Source organism: Gasterosteus aculeatus, chromosome 3 (genome assembly GCF_964276395.1).
Source record: "Gasterosteus aculeatus chromosome 3, fGasAcu3.hap1.1, whole genome shotgun sequence".
Taxonomy (NCBI): domain Eukaryota; kingdom Metazoa; phylum Chordata; class Actinopteri; order Perciformes; family Gasterosteidae; genus Gasterosteus; species Gasterosteus aculeatus.
Genome location: NC_135690.1, coordinates 1,069,306 through 1,097,057, shown reverse-complemented (window position 1 = coordinate 1,097,057; position 27,752 = coordinate 1,069,306). Strand labels below are relative to the sequence as shown.

The following is a 27,752-nucleotide window of genomic DNA, read 5'->3' as shown; positions in this document are numbered from 1 at the left end:
GGGTAGCTCTATTCTACGTCGTGCAGAGGCTTGGGAAACAAAAACAGGCAGGAACACACAGACACACAAGGACAGCGATGAGCGCACGTATGCATGCACGGGAACGAAGGAAGGAGAGCTCTCGAATGCAGACGCATGCGACCAATGCAGTTTGCAGGACGAACACCTCAGAGAGGGGAAATACAGACTTTGTGTTGACATTCCCCACCCAACCAAGATTTTGTAGACACACAAACACAAACAGAGGCATGATACACTTTCCAGCCCGAAATGATGAAATATGAAATGGAGCATTACCGCTCGGAATGGCAGGCTGCCCGGGACTGTGCTGGTCCTCTGTCACATTGTCTTCTACTGCCAGAAACACAGAACGGGGAGAAAAAGAGGGAAAGAAACAGTTAACGGTGAAAAACAAGTTAGACACATTGAGATTTCCTTCTTTTTTATTATTTACTATTGAGGTTTCTCTGTATGGAAACTCCAAGAGATTTCAACAGCTTTCGACAGCTCAACCTGTGGTTTGGGAATCGGCACAAGCCTTTCATATGTATGAGGTTTGGCAACAAGAAAAACAGCCACCCACGTAAATAACATATTGGACTGGGTAATGACGTGATGAATTATGAACGTCTCCCATGAAACGTCCTCGCAACATCAACAGTGACCAAGTGAAAAACACCTTGTGAAGGTTGTGGAGCGCCAAGGTCCGAAGTAAAAAAAAAAGGTGGAGCTGTGATCCAAACTTAAAAGCACAGAAAGCATTAATGCATAAAATATATATTCGCGTTACGTGTCACAACAAGCAAAGCGGCTGCAAAGTGCTTTTTTTTTTTTTCCCGTTAAAAAGGACGGCTGACAAAGTGGTGACAGCTCGATCGCTGAAACGCTCATTAGGCGCATGGCGACTAAACAACTTTTGACTCTCTGATAACAGCACGGCCTTGAAAAAGGCCCCACTTCTGTTTAGTAAAAGGCAGGAACCTTTTACATTAGAGCCTTTTTTGGAACTGCTGAGAGTTCCTTGTGGCGTGTCAAGTACAGGAAATGAAATGGATTTTAACAGCAGGAAGAGAACAAAAGACTCTCCCACCTGTTCCATGTAAAATGAGGGTCTCACTGAGGACTTCTTACGCCTCTGCGTTCCACCCCTGCAGTTGAAATGCATTCTCCATTATGTCTTTTCTTTCTAGCCTTTCATTTTCCCGGGCGAGGAGTAACGGGGAGTCTGACAGGACCTCCCAGTAGGAGAGAGTGGCACCGGCTGCCAAAGCACAAACTGCCGCACTTTTAAAAAGCGCACAAAATATCCCGTACTTTGCATAATTAAGGCAGGATAGCGTGGTGGCAGTGGGCCCCCTCGGGGGAGCAGGAGTCAGCGTCAAGCAGGGTGTCAGACCTCAGGGAAAGAGGCAAGGGGTTGCTGCTTTTTTTTGTGAAGATGGAAAACGAGCAAACGGTCCAGTGAAAAAACTCTTGCTTTTAATCAAAAATAAACCATTGTCCAGAGCTGGCTCTATTCACTCAGTACATGCACGCTGAACACAAAAAATATTTCCCTCAGTTAATGTTAGAACTGAAAATATGCTAAACAAATGTCCGGCGGTCTAGCATTTAATTAGCTATATCAATTAAAAGTGATGGAACGGGCCGAGCTGGACGCCCCGGAGACGCGTCCCTGGGAGCCACCAAAGAGGACGTCGACAGGCGTCCTGTTAAAGGAGGCCTCGGCGACGGACGCCCCGAGAGTTTAATGAGTTTCTCCGGCGCCGTTGAGCGCCTTGCATCTAGGATCATTTAAACGGGCGAGGGATGGGGGGGGGGGGGGGGTCCTAATAAATACCCCACGGTTCTATCAGAGATTGCCGCTGGGAGACGGAGTTTTTGTTTTGATTACCGTCCCTGTTGGCAAGCGAGTTCGGGCGGAAAAAAGCTCACAATTTCACAGCGACACGAGAACCTAAACATTGCGGCGGTTTGCGATCGCTTTGTCACCACTGTGAACTTATTAAAAGTTTTGTCATTTAAAGTAAACCGCGTTAGTCAACTGCGCAGTCGCGCCGCTCATTTGTCTACTGGATAATTAATAGCAGGGCTTGGAGCGATAATGGAGGGAGAGCCGTCAGGTAAAGGCCAGACCCCCGCCATGTTTCATAGGCGCTGAACATTTGATCAACAGTCATGACACAGTAATAAAACAAATAGCGGGACAGCTTTAATGAAACGCTCATCAGCGCCTCATAACGACGATGACTCCGGTCCGCATTGTTCCACGTGTGTCGCCGCTATCAGTTAATTAATGTTTGACGAGGTACGGCGTATCACTCAGCCGGTGACAACATGTAATCACGCTGCTACGTTTAGTTGATAGAATACCACACACACACACACACACACACTCCACACACACACACACACACACACACACACACACACGGGACCATTACTGCTCCTTTTGATTTTCAAAACGCCGGAGCAGGAAAGACATAATCCTGCAACACGTGGCCCAGCATTAAAGGACACTAATCACCACGCCGGCCTCACACGCACAGAAATCAGGGGGATGGATGTGTTGTCTACAGACAAACGAGCAGAATGAGAAGCAACAACAACTAAACGCAAAGTGAAAAACAAAACACGGACGGATCAGCGCACAAAACTGCATAAAACTGATGATTTAATAGACGTGAATAAGCAAAACACGACAAACTCTCAGCGGCTTACACCCTTCCTAATCTATCAAACGAATCCCTGCTGTGCAGGAGACGACTGAAGATCGTGCACGCAAACGCGCGTGTGCAATTACTGTACATTTGTTGTGCTTTTGTCGATGGATTACCACGTATTTGCGTGCGTACGCAAAAAGCCCACAGTGTGTTCCTGGATATGCGTGACTCATCTGCTTGGTTACAGCCGGCTTGGACGATACAGTGGCGAACACAATGGCTGTGTAATCCGCCCTGACTGACCGGGAAGGAGACGCTCGCCACAGGGACTACAACTCAATTTAGCTCGGGTCAAGAGGTCAACCCTCCTCAATTAGGGCCGGGAAGGGAGGGAGGGAGGACACACGGTGCATGTGAATAACTTTCTTAATGAGCATTATGTGAACTGGCGATTAGTGTCATAAATTATTTACAAAAGAGGAGCATGTTAATCACGGTGTGTAATATTTGTAATCCTTCATTAATTGCTGTATGCTGTTAGTAAATTATAATTTTAAGAAATAACTAACTAGAAAAAATAACTCCACTAGTAGATAAACAAAAGAATTTCACGTATCATTGATCCCGTCATGCAATTACTGCAAATTTAGCCTCCAAAAAAAATGATTAGCGCTATTCGTTATAGAGGAAACGACACAGATGAGAATAAGCCTCGCAACCATTTTGGGGTTTGCGGGAGCCGTGCAAATCAATCAGCGACTCTGAATCAGGACTCTTTCTCCATGTGGCAGACAAACCATGACAACAAGCGAGAAGAGATATCGGCCAGCTCCCGCGACACCCAGTCCAGCACACCGAGCCGCCCGTCAAGAGCACTGACAGCCGCGCTAATGGGATTCTTCCACGGCTCCATCATAATTTCCTTAATGATAATGCTAACCATATTTTTGTGTCACATTAGAAAAGTGTTAATGGGTGTTATGCCACAGATCATTAATTGTGAACAGTCTGGAATATTGCAGCTTCCTATAAACTAAAACTGACGCAACTGTTTTAACAGGGGAAGTGAAATGGAAAGCGAGGAAGTGCGGGGTTTTTTTGCGTTTTGAATTGTTCAAATTGAGTTTTTGACGGATCTTGTTCCGTTGACAAAAATACTTGAGCTCAAAAGGGCAGGTTTCCGTTACAGAGGCCTATTCTTATAGCGCGTAAAAGGGGGAGTGGTTGTGCATTTAAAGAAAGAAAAGATTTTAATTGTGACAAATTTGAGTATTAAAAAAAGACACATTTTAGGGTTTAATCTGAATAGCAGTTTTTTTTTCACTTGGTATGAAGGTAAATGAAACGTCCTTCAAACGTTATCTCCTTATGTCGGAGTATAGGAATTTTAAAGTAAAATCACAATTACTTAATTTTAAATTGGCCCATTACACATCAAGCATCATATTATAAGAGTAAAGTAATATGGCCTTTCATGACGAGAAAAACTCACTCATGTGGCAACAGATCTCCCCTCCTCAAAAACATCAAATATTTAAGGTGTACATGACACAGGGCTGATTCCATGACAACCTCTATACTTAGAGTAAATGGCGCAGAAAATATATTTATATATGCGGATCGCAGGCCTGGAAACTTGCTGCCCGGCCAATGCACACGTTGGACTTGAGACTGTCATTTGTGCTCCAGATGAAAACATCAATGCGGCCTCGCCGTTATTCAGGAAGCAGCAGCAGCAGCAGGACGGGCAACGTGGCAGTCTATCACGCGCTGCACGCCGGCTTTGGGAGTGAGATCCTCCTTTCTCTGTGCTCACCGCTGACTGAGGCAATGTGCTGACCCCAAGCCTCGGCACATCAAAACAAAATTACAATGTGCCTACAGTTGAGAAATGCAGAAGGCTCAGGATTGAGTAAATGTCAGTGGCCAGGGTGAAGTGTTTGCATATAGGCGAATGATGTATGGTCTTGTCCTGTGCCATTTATTCCCCCAAGCAATAACGTAGCCGGATCTGTCTCTCAGACTTAATTGAAACGGGACTTGTAATGTTGCCCTTTTCCTCAATGGGACCAAAAACATAACCTCTGACTCCCACAAGCAGCCAATACTGAGGAAGTGGGTGTGCTGGGCTACACCAGGGAGGAAAAGAGTGCCAACTGTCACAGCATTATTTTCTCATCTCCTCCGCACGCACACACACACACACACACACACACACACACGCACACACACACAGCCCATGTCCGTACCGTCCACGCCAATCCCTAAACCGCGGCACACACAATGCCCCTTTTCCCCCTTCCCTCAGTGTTCCACCGGCACACGCGTTTATTTTACCTTCCGCAGAACAAAGTGTTCTTTCTGCGCAGGAAAAAAAAGGGGGGGGGGGAAGTGACCACTGCTTCAAGTTAGCCAAAGACAACCTAGAAAAGTGAGACGGGAAAACATGCGTTGCATAGGGACACGTGGAAAAGCGCGGTGTCAAAAATGTAGAGATGCTGCATTTGTGACAGGATAATATTTTTTTTTTTTAAAGGCTGCAAATAAACTGAAAATTGCGGTCGAAACGATAGTGGAGAATAACGGCGTCAGGCAAATACTTTCTTATTTTTAAAATGACAAGAAAAGTTATCGTGGACATCTGCATAAGTGCATCTCTGTGCCAGAGGAAAGAGACGGACAAAGAACAATAAATAACATCTGCCTGGCCTTCTTTGGGTCGGATCCAGGGAAGGGAAATATCTATGACGTATCTGCATTTCTGCTCCGCTTCAGCAGTCGCTATGCGGACATGCAAGTCGAGATGTTTGGTGCACCACATTTTTCCAAATTAAATTTTTACTGACAATAGGAAAACAACGTCTTCATTCTGACTTAATTTGCATGCCGATTGGCTCACTCTCCATCCCGCACTTTCTCTCGCACACATAGATGTCCACAAATCTTGACAGATGTTCTTCAGAATTCACACACACACACACACACACACTTGTAGCTTGTAGGCACGCGTGCAGGGGACTATTATATCTAAGTGACACGTCTTTTGAGAATAGCAATCGTCAACACCACAACAAAAAAAAAGCAGTCAATGCCAATCTGGTGTGGGAAAACATGGCATCTATGTATAGAGCTGTTTACTGTGAAAAGAGCAGAGCCGGTCTGGAAACAGAACGTGACAATTTCAAGACGTGCATGCACTCACATTTCCAGCCTCTCCTGGGTATTGATTTAAAATGGTGGCTGCATGAATGTACCACCGCAGACCATGTAATCTTCCTTTGAGATGAAGACTTCCGAGAACGAAAGGGGGGAGAGAAGGGGGCCCGCAGACCACACGCTGGGAATGTGAAATTGTGGACAATTATTTGCTGAGCAAAATACAATGCCTGCCAGATGAACTGGAGCTCAACCTCCAAAGAGCCGAGCAGCTCTGCCACTGAAACGCTACAGAGAAAAGTAGTGTGTGAACGTGTGTGTGTGTGTGTGTGTGTGTGCGCGTGCGTGCTGATGCATGTTGCTCTGTCTCTGTTCCCCCCTCCCCTCCAGCTCGCCCAAGACACAAATACGCGGTCGAATTACCACCAGTCCAACCGGCTCAAAAAAACTAACAAAAAGACAGAAAAACTGAAAGAAAAGAGAGAAAACTAAAATCACACAAGGTGTGTGTCCTGATGTGCATGAGCTAAAAGAAAGAAAACCATCATAAAGTTCAGTTGTTTCCTGGATAACTTTATAACGTTTATGTAGATAAAAAAGATCCAATTATCACTAAACCACCTATTTATATTTGAACCGTTGTGCACAAACACACACACACACACACACACACACACACACACACACACACACATTACAGCACTCCCTCTCCTCAACATAAGAAATGTTTCCTAGTTCCTCAGAAGGGTGTGGGGGTATTTTGCTGGGTGGAGGGGGGGGTCGGGTCACGTGACTCCGCTCTCCATTCCACCAGACGGCTCAAGTTGCGACCTGGAGCGTCTTTAACGCATCCAGATGTCGGCCAGCGGTGCGCCGCGCTGTTGCATCTCGAGACGGCCCGTCGCCCCGTTGCCCCCTTTGCACTTTTACCCGTCATCACAATGCGAGCCCGAACTGTAAACCGGTTCACGCGACGCCAAGTGACCCCCCCCCCCCCCCCATACGTGCACGCGGTCGATCCCATGCGCAACACAAACAGGAAGACTCGTTGGAAATGCGTAAAAATGCTATAGGCGACAATCAGGGGTGTTAATGGTAATAATAGCAGTTCAGTTCAGTTCATGCTCGGTAGACTTGTCATCAGCGTCACATGAATAGTGCGGGGAGCCGCCGGGCGGAGGCTTATCACTTACCTTTCAGTGATCTTGGCTTAGCTTGCTTGCGGCGCGACATCCTATTAGAAAACGCTGAAGTTGCTCAGTTTCAGTCTGACAATTTGCGTAAGACGGGGTGGTCTGCAGGCAGAGTCTCTCTAAATCCCGCTGGCCAGAATCGCGGCAGCCTTTTTAGCATTACAGACCGATGCAACTTAGCCCGACGCCGTGCAGGTCTAAGTGCGAGTTTGCCCTTATTGCTTTTTTTGCTTTTTGTTTTTTTTGTGATGAGTAGGTGGATGTTATAAAATCCAATTACCCCCGATCGGTACAGGCGACTCTATTTAGTTGAGCCGGGTATCTGGAAAAGTGTGAGAATATAGTAATCCCCGTCATGCGCTTCCATTCTCCGGGAAAACGCGCGCGCGTGCAGGCTTGATGTTCGTTTAGAAATAAAAGCGGAATATTTGCTTTTCGCATCTCATCTCAAATGCATCCGCGCAAGAAAGACATCAGCCGAACGCCTCCTGTGAGAGTGCAAAAAAAAAAATGCAACAAAACCACAAAAAAATGAAGGAAAAATGATAATAACACTTTTCACTTCATATCCACCTAACAGCATCAAAACTATTATAGACTCTTCCTTTGCTTTACTCCAGTCAGCTAATCATGAATTAGGTTCGGAATCTGATCTAAGTCTACGTCTAAATTGCTCTTAAAAGAGGATGAAGAAGCAGAGAGAAGATGGAAGCTCCCTCCTCATCACAAACCTGCAAGGTCTTGGACTGCGCTGTCGCTCCGGTAGTCCACATAATAATGGAAAATGGAAGCAAGGCCCCCAAAGCCATCAGGATGGCTCCAGAGGGGGCCCCTACCCCGCAGGGACTCGCTCTGTACGTAATCACTGAGGAAATCATTGTCAGCCTGCCTGCACTCACACACAGACAGAGAGGCATGATTAAAATCCTAGGGATCACGGCAAGATGCGGATTGCTGGATCCGCCGGTCCCCGGATCCGGAGTCCAACTCTAAACCCAAAGTCGGCTGGCTCACCCTGGCGTCTCCTCCTGCCTCAGCTCGCCGTCGGCCCCTCTCGGTCTACGGCAGACGGACTGGTCCCCCTTCTGGTGGAAACGGTTCAGCAGAAATACATCTTCTGTTGACACGAGAGGCGCGTTTCAGGATTTCGGGCTGATGGCTTTATTTGATTTATTTGATATTTTCTTGTTTTGGTTCTTCAATGTTATTGTTCAGTGTGAGTATAAAAATGCAGCTCATTGTGTCCTATTAACCATTTGAATGCTATTTATAAAGAAATATCTATCCGCGGATCATTTTGAGGATTTTGACAAAAAAATGCACTTTAACGTTACAATATGATTTGTTTCCATTTTGTCATTTCAATACTTATCGCTCCAGTAGTTCTAATAAAATGAACCCAACTAAGTCATTTAAATTAAAAAAAAAAAAAGAATGATAGTAGTAAACAAAAAAAGAATTCACACAACCTCCTTGTTTCTTTTCTACGGTGCGTTGGAATACAGCCTCCTCTGCGAGCCCCATAACACCCCAGCTATGTAAAAATGAGATCCAGGTAGAAGTCCTGCAGAGGGCTTCTGGCTGGGCCCCTATAGGCAGCCTCGGCCGGGGGCCCCGTCGAAAAATCACAGTCACGCAACCCGCTTTCCCCCACCTTCAACCCCCCCTCTGCGCCGCCTGACTCACAGAGACAAACTGTGCGAGGAGAGCGAGCTTTTCGCCGCACACCTTCAGGGAAGGAGGGAGACAGTCGATAGGTTCAACTCCCAAACACGTAGAGGAAGAAAATTAACAACAACCTTTGATAGCCTTTGTGTGGCTGAATTTAACTTTGCTAAAAGAAAGACATTTTTTACCCAAAAACTCTAAAAGTTAATGATGTGAGCACATAATAAGGCTGCTCTTATTCTTTAGGGTGTTCCCACCTTTTACTTTGGAGTTCATAATGAGGCCTTTTACTGTTACAGACGTTTAAGCTAATCACCAGCACCACAAAGTAATGAATGCAATAGGAAAAAAATGAGCAGACTTATCTATTAGCTGGCTGTCATTATCACACTCCTATTTTAAAGGCCTTGTTATTTTCTTACATCCCTATTGGGCGGCATATGTGGGACTTGGACATAATAAATGGGGACTTGTGACCTACATATGATGTCAAGGCTTCCTTTCGGTTTTGCTCAATTTGGATCTCGCAATTTCATCCGCACCCCTTTTTGCTTTTCGAATAATTTCCCCACCCACACGCTGCCAGCAAATGCGCGCGGAAGATCAATGGAACAACGTATGACACCGATCGACGTGATGTGCTTTGGTAAATTCAAAGTTTCAAAATCTACAGTAGTTGGTAAACACACACATATGAAACATCTATTTGTAGGTGGAGTCTGTCAGGAGACCCCGGCTGCCTTAAAACTTCAATCTCAACTGCCTCTCAGCGCCGTGTCAGGCGGCTCTCCCAAAGTTTCACCACCTTGCCCCCCCCCCCCAAGCCCCCCTCCTCTCGAATGCTCTCCCAAACACAAACAAGCAGGGCTCTTAAGGCCTCCAGGGCGCTTTGCAACTTTCATTAGTGACAAAGTAACTGGGAAAAGGCTCGACTTGACTCGGTGCTCAGTTCAGTCTCTAAGTTACAGTACACACTTTCTTTTTCTTTTTTTTTTCTCCCCTTCTTCAAGTGAAGAACCCTCAGGTGAGGAATGTTGCTTCATGATGCTCCACAAACTGTCTGACATGGCGGCTCCCTCGGGGATGACTTTATAAATATGGAAAGTAGAATCAAATGTACATTTTTGGGAGCAAATAGGCACAATGAAAATCAACAAAAAGGTTTTTGCTTCATGTCTCACCTCTGAGCGCGAGGGAAATGAAACGGGTGAATGAGAAAAATAGAATAAGAAGTAAAAAATGGGACATGTTTTGTCGCAAAAAACAAGGCCAGCCAGGAAATTTCCATTTAGCGCGTTCCTTTATGAGAATGAAGCCAGCTATTTGTTCATGTAGGCCTACATGTCTGTTTTAGCAGTTCACATGGACGACTTAATCGACTCAAAAGCTGCTCGGAAGAGGGAATTTCCAAACAACGCGCAAAGGCGCAGTCGAGTCGCCTTGGCCTCCTGCATCTGTTGTAAAACTGAGCAGTTGTTTTTTGTTCTTCACCACCCGTTGCTTTGAGTTAGACAGGGAGACGCCGCAGCCAGTGTGCGTGCTGCAGCATTACAGATCTCACTCTGCCGCTCCGCGGGGGGGACGGGGGGGGAGCGCTCCCCTGTGGAACCAGTGGCCCTCGGGTGGCGCGACCCTCCAGCAGCTCACGCTGACCTGCGCGCAGTCCGCTCGCCCTCCGACCGCTCGCCTCCGACTGCACATCCATGTCCAAAAACAAAAAAAGAGTCAAAAGTAACTGAACTTTCATACCCGCAGAAAGTTTTAATCCAAATGAAGTGTCTTCTGTAGAAATAATAATCACTGAAGGCTATTTAGTAGAATTCTCTCGCAGAGGGTGCAAAAAAAAAAAAAAACGGCAGCTTAAAAGCCCAGTCGGTCAATTACGCTTGTTAGAACGGGGCCGATACGCAGACATGCATGTGCACCAACCGCACACACACACACACACACACACACACACACACACACACACACACACACACACACACACACACACACACTTGACTTGCCTCATTAAAACCTATCCAGCTACTAGAACTCTGAGATGTGAATGTTTCCCTTGAGGAGCGGGGCACGTTCATTTTCGAGAAAGGCAGAAGATTCAACTTTTCTCGTACTTGCTTATAATTACAGAGATTGCTGGAATGCGTGACCCTGAGAATAAGGCTGAGTCCTGGGAGAGTCCACCAGAAGCATCGCCGTCTTCAGTCTCGCTCTCCATTGTGCGTCTCCCCGGTTGGATGCCACCCACACCAGGCATGAGCGAGGTCGCGGCAGCTCCCCCATCACCAGAGGAGGGCACCCCTGGGACTCCAGCTCTGCTCCGACGAGCCTGGAGCTCCTGAGGCCGAGAAAAAGAAAAGAGAGTCCGGATAGCGAGTGACCAAAGACATTCTCCGAGCACGGAGACATACGTCCACAGAAAACACAAAAAGGAAACAAAAACAACACAGAGAGCTAACAACCCCGATGGTTTCGGAGTTGGCAAGAAAGGGGAATTGCTCGCTTTCCAAATTCACTGTTATCCAAATTGCAGGGCAATTAAACACCGTGGCAAAAAAAAAACACGTATCATATGGATGCAGTTTGCGTAAACATTAGGCCTCTTTCTAACAACAACTAATGCATGTAATGACAAAAACAGCAGGGGACGCACACCCGTTTATTCCTACTTTGCCGCTCAGCCGCGCCTGTTTGGGTAAAAGGTTGGCGGCGGCCTCCGTGTCGCCAACATCCGTCCAACAAACCGAAGGATGTCTACAAAGTGAAGGGAATGTCGAGCGAGGTGGTCGTCCACGGTGACCTTCCAGCTGGATAGCCCCGCAACTTCCGTCTTCACCAAGCCAAGGAGCCCCGCGGAGCAACTCCCAAACCGGGTCATTAGCGCAGTGGTGTCACCAGACAGCCGATCACGGGCCAGAGAGGGAGCGAGAGGGGGACTCCTGGCACCGCGGCGGCTGCTGTGCGGTTTGACATTCAGGGCTGGCTGATCTATGGGGCTGGGGAGGCTGTGCCCTTGCTCTGGGTCTTCATGAGGAGAAGGTCCCGGCAGTTCTCCCCTTGCTTACTCCATCATAAAACCCGAGGTGGTGGCGGTGTCAGACGTAGCCCCGTCTCGCGGTATCCCGACCCGAGCCGCGGGGCGTCGCCTCGGCTTTCGGTGACAACATTCTTGAGTTATTTCACACCCGTCACTCCTGGACGAGCTGGAACGCCTGTAACGTCCAGGATACACAACTGCTAAACGGGCTGCAGGGTCACGCTGTCAGCCCAACTTTCAATGGCCCGTGATGACAATGACCTCCACAGAGAAGAGCAGCGTTTAACCACAATGGGACGGTTTCATGGTGTGATCAAAAACCATTCTAGGGGTTTTATGTCCTTCGCAAATGGCTTTGACCTCCGCAGCCCGTCTCCAGCAAATGGTGACCACCGTGGCCGTGCCAAGAGAGAGTAATCCCCGGGGGTGTTACCATGAGCCAAGACGGACATAAAAGTCTCCCGGTGAAAGATGGACATTTTCCACTTGGCACCGTCGCACAAGATGAAAGGAAAGGATAGAAAACCTTTCAACACCTTTTTTTTTCTTCTTTTTTTTACGGGATGGGAGTGATTTTTTTTTTTGCTCATTACCACTCTCTCATTAGGAGATCTTCACTGCAAGATGAGATCAAGCCCACTCGTTCCTCTATAACTAAGCTGCAGCATGTAAGTGCGCTGTAGAGCCCCTTATCATACACAGCATTCCACACAATCAGCCAGACTCACCTCCAAGTGCCACCGATGTCTGATTAGCAGGTTCAAAGAATCGCACACGGAACTGAATAATTAAGTTAAGCATGTTTTTCAAAATGAATACACAAAACATGCATGGAGAACACGGCTAATGCTGAGGTTGAATTGATCATTAGACTAAAACAAACACAATTGTTTCTGGCTTTTAACCCACAGGGACAATTCCGCCACACATCCAAAATGCATGTACTGAGCAACCGAAAACAATCCATTAAATAAGTTGCTCTACAGGTCAGACAAAGTGTTTTGTATTTTAACCCAGTGAACAATTACGTAGCCAAAGGTTTTTGCCTCGCATGCAGAGTAATGAGCTGTTGTGCAAATTAGGGGCAGCCATCTTCTCATCAGCACGTCCAATTTACTTTGCGATCCTGCCTGGAAAAGAGACGGCTGTGCGGAACGATTGGTTGGTTGAAGTTGTGCGAAGGCATGCGGATAAAAAAATAAGGCTCTGAAGGATTAGACGAACCCCGACTCCCAGACCGCGCGCGCATTATTCATCCCTCCCCCTCCTCCTCCCCCTCACCCCGCTCACCTTCATCACATCCCCACCCGCCCACCACCTCCCTCGCTCCCCGAGGACTCTCCCACCTCCCCGGCAGTTGCGTGAGCCCGGAGAAGCTCTCTCTGGGCCGCGGTGGTGGGAGTTGGGCCTTGGGAGCCGGGCCGGCGTTAATTAAAAGAAAAGGTTAACTCGCGCGGGGGGGGGGCTCGGCAGAAGGCGCGTTCAGGAGGCTCCCCCGGCACAGCAGCTGCTCGCCGCTCCCCCCCACCCCCCCACCGGAGGCCCCCGCGACCCGGCGATGGAGCAGGCATCCGGGGACGGCGGAATGAAGGAGTTGACCGGGCCACAAAGGATGGAGCTGATTCCACCCTCGCGCTAAGGAGCAGCCAGGGGCTGTAGCGAGCCGTCCCGCTCACCTGTCCAGCGTCTCCCTGCCCCTGATTAGTGTGTCCCAGAGAAGGTCCCACCTCCCTAAACAGCCCCCCTCACCCGCCACACACACACACACATATACCTTTGTTAGACAGTGGGATGCATGCCAGGCCCATTTAGAGGAGTATGTCACCGGAGGTAAGGAGGAAGCGACAAAGCGTTGGGCGAAAGGAGACAAGGAAAGGAAGTATAGGTGGTAACGGCCTTTCTGGGAGGAAAGAGTCAAGCTGGACCGAACCGAAGGAGGAGTTGGTACTCGGAGAATAAGCCCTTCAACATTCTGCACAGCTGTGATGTAATGTCATTAAATAATGAGAAGTTATCACCTCATGTTGCTGAAATCTGCTGCATTATTTAGAAAAAGAGAACATTCGTTTGGGGAAATAGTTCGTTATACGTAGGTGTTTTTCATCAATTGGGAATAAACGATAAATGATCATACTTAGCCGCAATGTTTTAAAGATTGATTAATTAAAGCAAATTAAGAACACCAGATCAATTTACCGTTATGAGACTGAATAGTTTATCTCTGTATTTTTGGTTCTTTGTTTTCACAGTGAACTCGACAATGAAAGATTCTCTCACAGGCGGTTCATAATATTCAGTAGCTTAGGTCAATACATTGTGACAATCAAACACAGCCTACTGATTGCCACTTGAATTCATTGTAATAAATACTCATGAGCTTTTAAGACAAACATGCGGGAGTGAAACAGTTTTTCCTTGCACCCCCCCCCCCCCCCCCAAACAAGCAGAGATAATTAAACATCCATCCTTGGAGAAGAAGTACTCCCACTGGAAGGTTGTTTGGTTTAAGGATTTGCTCAGTGGTTTGACTCGCCAGGGACTCTCCATTTGAGTCTCACGCTTTTATATCTCTAACAAGGCTTTAATTGCCAAGGTAACAGACCACCTGATTAAGCCCGACAATAAGTCTGCTTTGGTCTGTGGGGGTGTGAGCGAGCCGAACGGACTGCAGGGGCGAGGGGGAACGTTCAGATTCAACTCGCGGCCGGCCGTGTCTCCATGCTAAATCAGGCGGTTGTGTTTTTTTGCACAGCCCACAAGAGCAGACACATCTTGTATTGTCATATTCCCCAGCAGCGTCAAATCGCTTGAAGAATTTTATTTACTGTGCGTCAACTTTTTGAAAATGCACAGTACTCGCAGGAAAGCTCCTCATTCTACCGAGGGTGCGGAGGAGGCGGCACTCAAAGCCTCAGGTCCCAAGCCATGTGCCCTCCTTATTGTAACGAGAGCATTTCGCTCTTCAAACTCTGACTGGTGAGCGCGTCGAGGAGGAGGGGGATTCTTCAGAGGAGAGAAAAACTCTGTGTTAAAGTCCCATCTCTGCTGTCAGAGGCCTGACACGGGGCATCCGGGGACCAGGGGCCTTTGGAGCTCTGAGTCTGGACACTGGCCTAGTTTCCCCCCGCCCCCCTCCCCCCCTTAGCCCCCCTGCACCCCCTCTCCACCTCCTACAATATCCCACCTACAGAACATCCCTCAGCCGCCCCACCTCATCTGTTCTTTACTGTCAACCTGACCTCAATGAACTGCCCTCCTCCTCCAACAACCTCCATCTCCATCCCGCCACTCGGGGTTCACTCGGCAATCCGGGTAACGTTTGAAATTTTAAAAATCATGTCCAAATACTTTGTCCCACTGTTAACAAGAACATCGAGGTATTGTAGGAGGAGAAATGGGGAGCGAGGGGGATACAAGCTGGATTGCATTAAATGTCAATATATACATCCATAAAACAACATCAGTAACAAAACTTCTTAAGTCCAAACCTGCAGATGGGCAGCGCCCTCCAGTCTCTGCACGCAACGAATTATAAATAACAAAAGCACAAATGACAAAAGCACTGATTGACATCATCAACGACGGAAACACAGGCTGGGTGTACATGCATAAACAATATAAACCACGGCAGCTTTTATCCACTAACTAGAACAACAAATGATGGACTCCATAGTTATTGGTTTGTTTACTGTCTTTTTTTTAAAAGCATTTTTCTATGTTTTTACAGACATTCAGCGTGCAGATCCAAGCGCGTTGCCAGGCAACCAAGAGGTTGTCGAGATTTTCATCCGGTGAGCTCATCAGTGTGTGGGCATGGGTATGAAACACTTACATGGCTACAGGCTACTCACCTGTCTGAGAGGCACCCTGCACAGTTGGGTTGGTTTTGTGTCTCACTGCACTCCACAAAACAAACGCTTTGAGCTGGATGAGACTCCTTCCCACGATCCGCCTCTTAGCATGCTAGCTACATTAGCTATTAGCATGCCAGAAGGACCCGCGGTGCCGTGAGCTCCGGCCTCCTTTCGCCAAAAACACCTGCAGCTTCTGCTTTTTTTCTGTAGAGTTCCCTCACAGTCCATCAAGACTTGCTCCTACCGTTGAAGTCATATAATTAGAACATGCCTCGGCTTTAAAATACATTTCATTTAATGTCAACATAGTCGATGGACAACTGGGATAAGATCACACCACTGAGCCAAACCAACGGTGTTCCTTTTCCTGTAAAAGGCCTGTGAATTAAACAGCCCGATGCTTCTAATAAACCCATCAGCAGAATAAGAGACACACAGCGCAGCCTGAACAACAGGCCGTGATCTCGCAAGCTGCGTTTCCAGGCAGCGCAGTGGTCGTTGACTTTGTGATCCGGGCGGCGAGTTTGACTTTGAATGTCCAGCTTGCCGGTCTGAGCGGCTTCAGCTCAGCAAATTCTGCCGCAGCCTGCTGTGGATTCCGCCTCAGCGCCCGGTCATTCACACGGCGTGATGTAACCAGTCCACTGTGCATCTCTGTCCCAGCGTAACCAGTTCACTCAGCCTCCCTGCTCCCGCTGCGCTCATCCAATCTATTCAAAGCGTTTTTAGGACTCTGCAGTCACTCCGATGGGACCCACTACAAATATTTTAGCATTTAGAAAAGACTCAAAGTGACTCAGCATCATGGGTGCAATTGATGTGTGCTTTTTGCTGGCCTCTAATAACAAATCCCCAATGACGAGGGTCTTCATACAGCCTCCCCCTTCTGCATCTCTCAGTGTGTCACCTACAGAGACCTTTGTCCCCCTTCTTGAGTTAAGCTTATTTTATAAAATCTGTGTCTCTCTTCCTTTAGAATTGGGGACGTAAAAGCAGCACAACAAGAATGTTGTGAATGGATGTTGACTAATCAACGCTGTATGTCTGTTACAGTAACCCAGGGGACAACAAAGACAAGTGTCATTAGGCTGTAACATCATTCCCATTCAGTGACAAACTCGGGCAAAAAGCATGATTACAGCCGTGAACTATTGACTATTTTGTCAAATTGTCGACGCACTCAAAATGTTCCGTCCCACATCATAGACTTCTCTTTTCAAAGCATCACCAGACTGCTGCTGTACACAAATGACTTATCTCATGAATCCCAGAAACAACATTCAAAGCGTCTCTGTCATGTCAACATGCTGTAAATGTCACTTCTCAAAATTCCTTCTGACATGAAGCGCCGACTCTCGCACTTCACGTCACGCTGTGCGTATGTGGCTATGGAAATGTTCTATGTCAGGATGGCGCTCTCCCTCTCTCTCCCCCCCTCTCTCCCCCTCTCTCTCCCCCCCTCTCTCTCTGGAAGGTGTAAATGGTGCAAGTTTCGGTCTTGTTCAACACCCATGCTATTTTGATGTGTTGGCAATCGCTTTGCCAGACCAATAACTCCCTCACCAACACTACTCTTTCATGCTGCCTGCTTTATTCTCATTCTTGGAGGGAATCCTCACGAGATACATAGTGTGCCTCTTAATTTCCCCAGGGATGCAAGCGGGAGGCATACACTAGTGATTTTCCAGGGATGAAACACAGTGAGAACACTGGAGCAGGATATATCATGACATCTGCTGCAGCGAGGTCAGATAACAAGTTAAGTGGGTTCCATAACTTGTCACCAGCCCATTTGCATTTGCTGTCTTTGTTTAGTCTCCCGTTTTAGTTTGCTCTTCTTCGGGGGGGGGGGGGGGGGGGGGGGGGCTGACGGTGGATTTTGAACAGCATTGAGCAACATGCAGTCAGCCAGCGCAGCGCAGCCAGAGGAGCGTCCCAGGAGACGACGACGTGGCCCGGCGGGTTTGGTTTGTACACCCGTCACACACTTCTGAGGGGCGACGTGCATCAGCCCTCCACAGAGGGGGGGGGGGGGCCTCTGCCATGTTTACTGTCATGTTCCAAGGTATGCTGCGTGGCTTCAAACACATCAAACACATCTACAGGAAGACGGATATTGGAAATGCCGTGGGGAGACAAAATGCAGGCATACAAAACACACAAGCCCACGGGACTCAAACACCCACCCAAATATATACATATTGATATGTATTACAAAATTGTCTCTTGTTGTAATACACATATTTACATAGATGCACGGGCGCAAAGTCAGGTGAGATGGTGCATCTGAATCGGATAGTCTCACTCCTGCCTGAACTAGTGTGTCTATATTTGCCAATACGCCATTTACTCCGTACAGAGGTTTCCATAGTAACAAGGCCAACAGTAGCACCGATGATGTAAAAAGGAGATGATACAGGCAGGTCGTCTTTGAGAGCTAATTGGAAACCAAAAGGTTCAAATTGTCTCCTCTGGTTGTGCTACAAATGACGTTAATTATTTAAAAATAAGAAAAAAAACGATTTTTTAACAGGTATTTGTGAAATGTAATGCAGTATATTCCAAGGCACCGTTAACACAACATCAATAACCTGTTGTCCTTCGGGGACAGCGGGGCTTTGGGGTGTGCCGCCACACGGTTGTACTTGATTTATGAAGAACGGTCAAGACTGATTTGACTAGCAAAGTGGTCCCCTCCCGGCCTGCTGTGCGTGAGCGATGGCGAGGGGGGCGGCGGGGGGTTGTTTGCGGTGCCTCTAGGCGTGAGGATGAGGAGGGGGGGGGAGAAGCCCGGAGTTCCTGCCCGGCTCAGGGGGAGGTTGGACTGGATTAGACGGCTGACAGCTGGGCCACATCTCTGGAGGCGCAGGGCGTAGCGGCCCCCCGCCTGCCTGCCTCTGCACCGAGTGTCAATTTGAGCATGAAGGAAGGATGGAGTGAGCCAAAGAGTAAGTAAGTGCGCGAAGTGGGGCCACTGGTGGTCCTGGGTGGACTGACACGGGGCGCGCATGCGCCGCGCGCACACACACCCCGTTTGGAAACACGCTGTTTGTTTAGCGGGCTCTGACCTGACGGCGTTAACGGGCGCACACACCGACGGCGGACAAAGCACCCTCACAAGGTTGTAGCATTTGACCTCCCGAGTTTGGGCAGTGATGTTCACAGTCAGCACTCAAGCAATTAAAACAGGTTTCGCCAGATTTGACTTTAAAATCCAAGCGCGGCTATTAATTTCATTCCTTTCACAATCAAAGCCACGATCTTTTCTTCTCAAAATCAAAGCTTTTCAATAATGCAGGAATGGCAGTCATACGAGCTCGCCTCAGGTGGTATCCTGTACAATTATGTGCAATCAAGATTACAAACTACTTCAAAATCAAACACGCTCCTATTTTACTTCTATCTGCAGTGATGGGATATCTAATTAAATCTGACTTCTCTAAGTGGTCGCATTATTTGATAGGCTGACTTTAAACATTTGCTCCAACTTCCATTGGAGATTTCTCGATAAATCATTTGATTGTAGCGTGAGGAACAACAGCCATGATTAACTTCAGCAGCACGGCGTTAAAATGAAGAATGCCGCCGTGCCATATGAGGATTTTCTATAATAGGTTTTCTCTAATCCTGAGAGACTGCTTTGTTGTGTTTCCTGCACTGAGATTTGGCCATCGCTGGGACGTGGGATGCGGGCCGGAGACGACTTTATTAGCTGGTGATGTTCTAATGTGATTTATTTTTATAAATGAGAGCTGGGTGGGAAGTGGGGGTGGAGGCCAGTATGCAAATATGGACCCTCATTAAACACTACCAGCACACAACATTGTCTGCAGCTCCTCAGATGGCTTGTGTGCATTAACGAGGTGCAACCAAGTTTGCTACCTAATGACAATGTAATGATCACAGCATTCATGATAGAGCCATCAGAAGCCATGACATTTGCAAATTCAATGTATTAGGAGGTCGTCCACCCCCCACGAACCCGGATTACTCCTCGTGAATTTGTCCATTTGAGAAGCAGAAACGATTAGCATTCTTAATTTAGAGTTTACGGCAGTGACCTTTAGTGACAACAAACTATTATGTTACGTATTTCACTTTCTAGACATTCGCAGCTTCAGTTTGGATTCCAAGTTTATTGATGATAACCTGAAACCTTTTGAAAGTACACTAACAAAGCAAAACATATACATTACAATTAGAAATATTCGTTATAGCTCTGTTGTGATATAATGCAAGTTCTACTGTACTTTGACTGTCTTTGAAATGCAAATGTGTTTGAATGCTTTTCTACAAATGTTCATCCGTTAACATCAGTCTTTGTGCTGCAAATTTACACCTTTTCTCAGAGATGCCTTGCAAATAATCTAGATTAAAAACTGTGCTGTGTCTGAACGTTGTGCAGAAATGACCGTGCAAGTCTTTGCAGCAGTTTTATTTTTGGTCCTTCAAACTTTCTTATGAAGTTGGGAGGAAGTTCTCAGGGGGATTTTCATGAAGCCCATTTCTGTGTAAAGATGTTCATCTTTATGGCTTTAGCGAGAATGAGGAGATTAACCCCATAACAAGCAGACATCTTACAGTTGATCTGAGCATCATTAGTCCACATTAATAACCCATGGAATGGCAAATGGGATTTTTTTCATTATCTTAATTACATGACATCTGAGCTCTCTATCAAAAGATGACTCTCTTTAGAGGCTACGTGACGTCGAGGTACTTGTTTTTGTGTGCACGTCTGAAAAAAATAAAAGAATCCTGGTGCTAAAAAATGTGCACACACGCACACACACACACACACACACACACCACCCACACTAAAAAGGATGCCATTGCCCATTAGAGAGATGGATTGACAGGGATGCAGAATAAATCTTTGTGGCAGTGAGTCAGAAATATAAATAGAGCACCTAAGATAGATTTGTCTCTGGTGTTGATGAAGTTACCTTTGGGGGTAGAGCTCTATCTTTTTAGTAATGAGGACAACCACAAGCAGTTTGCTCCCCTAATGAGAAATGATAGTTTTGGAAGTGCCATACAAAAACGCCGTAGAATAACATCTTGTTTAAGCTCTTTCTACTGTGATCTGCAGCAAAGATGCCCAAAGTGGGATTGATATGAGAAAGATTCAGCCCCACCTGGTGGCTTTGATGTACACTATACGCTGCTTCACAGGAGCAAAGAAGGGCTCCAACATCACAAACCCACAGCACTTTATTTGCAATGTCAATAACGCCAATGTTTTCATCTTTCCTGTGTGGTTGAATCAGATGACTTGTTTGCCGGTGCCAAGTACTAACATCAGTTGTAACTCATTCTAAACAATGCAAGAAATCTACCTTGAAATCAAATGTCATCTTTTTAAGTGTCAGTAATCAACGCCTCCTTTCCATAACAAAAAAAACACACCATTAACAGCAGAATTATTTTAATTAGATCAATAAACGCTGTTAAAATCCGGCAGGCAGGGGAGGGAAGAAATGCTCTTCTACCCATTTTATCATCAAAGTGTTTGCTGTGCTAATTATGCTAGCAGCACCCAGTCGGAGCAGCCCACCAGGGGCAGATAACAGAGGACTGCCCAGGGTTACAGTGATTGCACGCTGCAGACTCCACCATCTCATTGGCTAGACTGGGATTCTGATATTCATGCAAAAGGAGGATGCATCATGACATAGAACGTCGCTACGAAGGTCTGGTGGGAACGGCTTTTTTACCCCCCTCTTTAACCTGAATTTGATGGTTGGCATCCCATTAGGTCTCCATTGCTAATCAATGTGAGACATTATAGGTTCTATAAATCACACTCGGACACCTGCTGTATGGGTCGTTAACAGAGAACTCACCGGGGAGAGATAGACGCAGCGAACCTGCAGACACACAACACAAATGCCTGAAGCTTGGGTTGAGGCATTGATACTAAAACTGTATTATGGTGATCAAGGAGCCAATCAAGGAGCCAATCAATGGCGGGATCTGGCGCAACTTAGTCCGGTGGCACTCTGAGCGCACTCTGGGTCTCTCTCGTTTAATAAAGCAAATGTTGGTTTTGCTTTGCTGCAAAGAGAGCGTGACAGTCGCTCTGCTTTCTAATAGTGCTGTGTAATCTTGGCTCAAGTGATTCTTTGCAATTTGCAGTCACCAAACAGCCGCAGACCACCGGAGGTGTTTCTCAAATATTAGGAGGCAAGGAGAAAGCGGTTCCTGTGAATTTTTTTTAATTGAGGATGTGGTTATTCTGCCTGAAAAGGCATGAAGGAAAGTGCACACGCAGGCGTTTGTAACCCGAGTGGGTTACAGAGGGGGACCATCTGAACACTCGCAGGCCCTTTGATGTCTCCTGAATCCGGGCATAATGCATGTGTAATTAATAAGCCATTTGCATATGATGAACTAGGGCACTTAGTCAATGTTCTCGGGATACAAATACCTGAGGAAAACAATAACAACTGAGAACATTAAAAAAAAAGGGAGTCTACGCAGAAAAAGACAAATCTATGGCCCGCTTCGGATTAGAAATACATTAGCAGCTAATTATGTCCTAATTGCCAATATTTTAGCAGGTGCTTGTACTTAACCAGTGGTAATGCCCTCCTGGAACAAGCTCATCAGGGTTATTCTCCCGTGGATTTCTACAGTCCTGGAAGATTACGATGCGACAAGACGGACTCGTGGATACGGACAATAATGAGGCCGCTGTGTAGGACAGCAGTAACATCCACACACACGTTAATAATCAGGACGGCACTGCAAACAATAATGTTAGTAATAATTCGAAGAGGGAGAAACAGAGGAGACGGAAGGCGAGAGTACGGTACAAATCTGTGACAATTATAAACTTTTGCCGGTGCCGAGAGCACACAGTTCGAAAGGGAGTATTCATTTTTTGGGCCAAATATTTTCAAAGCAATCAGAGACCCTGGGAGGTGGAATCCTCTTACCTAATCAAACAGCAAATGTTACCCAACGCTTGATTAAATATTGAGCTTAGGAGTTTCAGAGGCCTGCTGGCATTTGGCACCGAGGGAGCATCAAACTCCCGCAAGTCGCAGGAGGAGTTGGTCCACTCCGGAAAAGTGCTGAGGCAGCAAATCAAACGGTACAAACGTCACCGAGCGAGCGGAGACAGACTCTTGCATCCCGTTCTTTACATCTGACAATGTGGGTTGTTGATGAGGTCCGGATGAGTCACACTGTGGAATCGCAGAAATGATGATGCATTAAGTTAGTGCATGGGTTATTAAACAGCAATACCATTGGGACACATAACAGGAGGAGGAACACATGGGTGTACATAATACAATGATTGATGGCTGAATTCCATTCAGTGCTCTCAGTTTCCCGTTCTTTTCAGAGGACAGTTACATGTATTGTTAAATATAAATAAATATATTGTTAAAGCTGGAATAATATAATTCCATTTACATGAAATGATGATGATCACATCGTGAATTCACATTCTGTATTTGCCTCCTAAAGCAGCGTTCACAGTGACAGAGTCTGCTTTGTCTTCCCTGGATTCTAATCTCTGTGCAGGACGGTTCAAAGGAAACAAATGTTTCAGTTTGTCATTTATTCTCACTGATATCAGCAACCGGGATCGTCCATGTTAACTTGCCTCCAATTCCTATTCGTGCTGCTTCACATTAAAAGCGGTCAACTGGTGGAAACAGAAGGAGAGTTTTAATGGGAGGCGGCAACAATAAACACAATGTATTTGCCAATGAAGTTGTGTTCAGACAATTATTGTAAAAAAAAGTTTGTGGTATTCATGCTGCTGCCACCGATCCAACCAAGACAAAAGTCTGAGGATGACATCATGAATGTTATTTGCAGCACTTGTACTGTTTCGATCGGCCTGTAGCAGGTTTCTCATGTGCATCACCAGTTTGGATGGATGTCTGTAGAAGTTCACCACTATGCTAAGGTGTTTTTGATTTATAATTCCACGTATTCTTGCATATATTCCCTGTCTAATGGAACTTTTGAAACATCATCAGGGTCATTTGACATTTGCCTCTGCTCAACAGCCTTTTTCCAGCTCCTCACTCAAGATCCAACGTCACAGCCAATATGTGTGACCACCTTTTTTTCTCCCGCTCCCCACTTTCACCATTCTATTGTTTCGACCTTGAGTGAGATGCTGTCAGGCGCTTTTTTTAGAACATAAGCGTTGCAGTTTCCCACAATCCACCGGGAGCGTTGAGGTGAGAGCTGTGGCCCACTAGCGCTCTGAGTCGCTGGCAGCGGATCAAAAGCAAACGAGGTTCCTGAGCTCGTTCCAATTATAACAGCACACACTATCAACTACAAATACAAACAGCACGTAAGTGATAGCGCTGGTGGCCTGGAGGACTGCTGCCAGAGAGCAGGCCGCATGCTAATCAGGATACCTCTCGCCACGGGCTATTTAGGGAATAGCCTCTTATCCCACCGTTTCCCCGCGCCTAAGCCGGGGAAAGGGGGGAGTGAATTCCCCAGGCGCACGGTCCAAGGACGAAATATAGAAAACGGATCTTTATCTTTGCTGTCGGCCAATATGCATGTTAATTACAAAATAAACAAAAATGCATTTGTACTGAAACAAATTCAAAGACGCGACGAACGCAGAGCTACGACATTTTGACCTTTCGCTATCGTTTCCGTTTCTCGTGTTAATTTGATCATCAAGCGAGTTGAATGTTGTTCTTTTCGTCTCCTCATTGTCTTTCAAATCTGCTTTGGGCCTTTGATGACTTCACTGAGCTGACATCACACTGGATGTTCCTCAGTCACTTGCACATCACTTCTCACTGTTTGCTGCCATTAGTCTGATTATTCCACGACAACATCTTCCAAAGATCCTCAGTGCAGTCGGCCAATCCGGGGACAGTGATTTATATCCGGTGGGTCGTCACTGGGGGAAGGAAGTGAGATGTTTGGAGCGCACACTCCACCCCACTCGCACGGACAACCCCTCGGAGTTTGGCAACTCTCCAGAGCCATGCAGGGGCGGCGGAGTGCAGCGGGGGCCTGAGTGAGAAGCACACATTGTGCACCGCGGGACACCGCCAGCCCCGGCCCGAAGGCACAACTCTCAAGGACGTGGAGAACTGGGGCAGAGAACTTCAGGCTTCCCACTGGTAGGGCAGGCTGAAAAGAAAAAAAAGAACAGTGTCTCGGTCTGTGTGGGGAGCTGGTGAAAGACATATGCATGTATTGTCTTGGCCACGATCCTCGCGGGAAACGAGACGGGATCAATGATGCTTGGATCACAGTCACAGGTAGGTTATTGCGCAGGCGTTATAGTGCACATAACCTTTTTTATCTCTGTGGATCCGGACTGTGATCTCCTAGTCAAATATAAAAACATAATTACTGACTTGTTTAATCCTTTTGCAAACAAATAATAAGTGAATATACCGTTTATTCTTGTACTAAATCCTTCTGTTTTACAATATTTCCAACACATTGATGTTCAGAGGCTTTCACTCATTGTCCTTCCAGTCAGGAGCTCAGGTTTTCAGCGGGTCACCCCCCCCCCCCCCCCACTCCCACCCTCTCTCTCTCTACATCGGGGTGAAGGAACCAGACCGATCTGAGATGGATTACCCCCAACCAAACCGTACCCCATCGACCCGTGCCACCATCCTGGGCCTCTAATGGAAGTCCCGGGCATCCAGACACCTCCCCCCCGCTCCGACATGGACGTCAAGTGGGGCTCCACTCATCATGGGAAGCAGCAGGCCTCACACCCCCTTCTTTTCTCTCCCCGGTACCGGCTTTGTGGGAGCGTGGCGGGCAGATGTGTCCAGATGAGCACGTTCTAATTTGTGCACCCGGGTTAATGCGCCGCCAGAGGCCCCCGAGGATCAATAGCTTTATTTCCCTAAAACGCCGGCGTGGCGAGAACGAGCTCACGGGGCGCTTTTAATACCGCCGTAGTTCCAGTGGCGACCGGGCCGTATTGATCGCGCCCGCGTGGAACTACGTGCGCCTTCTGGGGAAGGATCTATTTGTGTCACCCTGGGCTGGGACGGGGGCTCTGCTGGAGGAGTGGAGAGCACAGCCAATGGAGGATGCCAAAAACATCAAAACAGCCATGTTTACAGATTACCCAAAGGGAAAGCAAATTACAGCAATTATGCAGGCGGCGGGAATACTGATATCAGCATACCTGCTATTTCACTCACAGACTACTTTTATGAGACTAGAACACATACAAAACAGCGCAGTCAATTTGATTTGATGGCTGAGCCCTCAACGAACGACGGGATTTAAACAAAGCGCCGCACATCAGATGCATGCGAAGCAACGCCTGTCCGGGGGGGGGGATCGCCCCTTTTCTGTGTGTCAGGTCCAAAAAAGGTTTATAGTTGTTTTTGAAAACTAGATTTGACAGTTTACACAAAAAATCAGTTTGGCAAGTATGTATCTGGCAGACGTAACGATGAACACGTAGTATTGATCATCAGCTCAACGTCCCCCCCCCCCCCCCCCCAAACAATGGCAGTTAATCATTCGTTGTAAACACTGCAAATAGTTTTACAGAAAACTGATTTGCCCTTGCAGCATTTATCCCAGATTGCGGCGTAGAGACAACATACAGAGTCTTATCCGAATCACAGGCCTTTGTTTGCTGCTGTCGTGACATATTCATAACTGGGGCCGTAATAGTCAGATTGCTGTTATATCCCCCAGGGAGAGCCGAGAGGATGGTGTCACATCCAATTACTGCGGCACACTGTGGAGGTAAATCAAAACCCGTGCCATGAACTCTGGAATCTGAGGTACACACACACGCACGCACACACACACACACGCGCGCTGCATGAACATAGCAAGAAAACAGCTACAGCAATATTGCGAGCATATTGGAAAACACATTCTGCTGCTTAGATTGGAGGTCATGTATGGATTAAACGGAGGAATGGGATTGGCTGGAGGCTGTTGGCTATCTTGTCAAAGCATAAATTGACACACATAAGATTTGGGAGCAAATGAGGCCGAGATTTTTACAATCATGGGTCCGCCGCAGCCGGCGTGCAGAAATACAAATTGCAGATGAGGACGACGACGCGCTGCTCCATTGGAGGAATGAACAAGCGGGTCGAGGGGTTCACCCACGCCGTCTCCTCCGTGCCAATAGAGTGCAATGGCTGCCTTTGTCTCCTCTCCTCCCCTGTAGTCTCACGGAGGCCATCTCGGCGGTGCATAGCCCCGTTTCACCCCGGAGCGCTGCAGAGCTCCTGCCCAATGAAACGGGCTGCATCCCCCAAGGCCCCTCCCTCAAGCTTCCAGCCAGCGCTTGTTTTTGCACCATTTATTTAGTGTGACACATCTCCAATTAAACCGTGGAGCCTGCTGCATTCCCCCCATAACTACCTCTTATACCTCCCCATAGACTTTCTGTCACACCGAGAGTGCCGGTGTGAGAGAGTGAAAGGGTGAGTTAGTGGGGAGAGAGAGAGAGAGAGAGAGAGATCACATCTTTGCTGCCAGCTATGATCACGGTGTCATTTCCCCCTCGGTGGTTAGGAGCCTCCTCTGAAAGGTGCCCCGAATTATAATTATCAAAATATTGAACAAGATAATAATCTTAAGCTGCCACTTCACTTTTTTTGCCGTCTTTGAACACGTGCGGAGTAATGATCTCCTGTTTCATGACAGCTCACTTAGAAGAACACAGCCAAAGGCCCCTCAGTGCATCGCTGCACACTCCTGCAGAGTTCCTCCCCCGCCTCACTTCTTAGGCCCATGTTCTGCCCATTGAGCGTTTAAAGGGAGCTCTTTCATAAGGGGGGGAGAGTCTCCTTGCCACCCCTTCATCCTCCCCCAGCGGCCCCAGACACAGTCGCAGGAGGAGTGACTTTGTCCGACCCCAATACCGTCTGCGAGAGCGCAGCTGAGGGCGGCAGCTGCCAGGGAGGACTGGTGGGGGGGCGCCCAAAACGCCGGCTCTGCCAAGCAAAGGGGCCGGGGCTGGGTGGGGAGGGGGGGGAGCCCCAGTGGCAGCTGGGAAGGGTGGGGCGGCCAGCTGTGGAGCAGCAGGACAGAGGGGGCGACGAGGAGACGCCACTAAACCATAGCAGGGTTTACACAAACAAGTTTTATGTGTATATATACATATATATATGTATATATACACACACACGCTCCAAAAGTTGACGCTTTGCTTTTCTCCACACACTCAGTCCTG

The 27,752-nt window shown here is 47.4% G+C and overlaps 1 protein-coding gene across 11 annotated transcripts in view; it reads right to left on the bottom strand.

The window, feature by feature from the left end:
- Window positions 1-7,997, bottom strand: part of znf521 (zinc finger protein 521) — an 88,028-nt gene extending 80,031 nt beyond the window's left edge. For 4 of the 11 annotated variants that reach the window (XM_040170905.2, XM_040170908.2, XM_040170907.2 and 1 more), the window contains exons 1-2: window positions 7,013-7,871; window positions 298-354 (exon numbers count right to left, since the gene is read on the bottom strand). In XM_040170905.2, coding sequence (XP_040026839.1) covers window positions 298-354; window positions 7,013-7,052 — 97 coding nt within the window. In that variant the 5' untranslated portion in view covers window positions 7,053-7,871. Of the gene's footprint in view, window positions 1-297; window positions 355-7,012 lie in introns of all 11 variants that reach the window. The other 7 variants (XM_040170906.2, XM_078098582.1, XM_078098587.1 and 4 more) reach the window with 6 other exon arrangements.
- Between the last annotated feature and the right edge of the window lie 19,755 nt (window positions 7,998-27,752).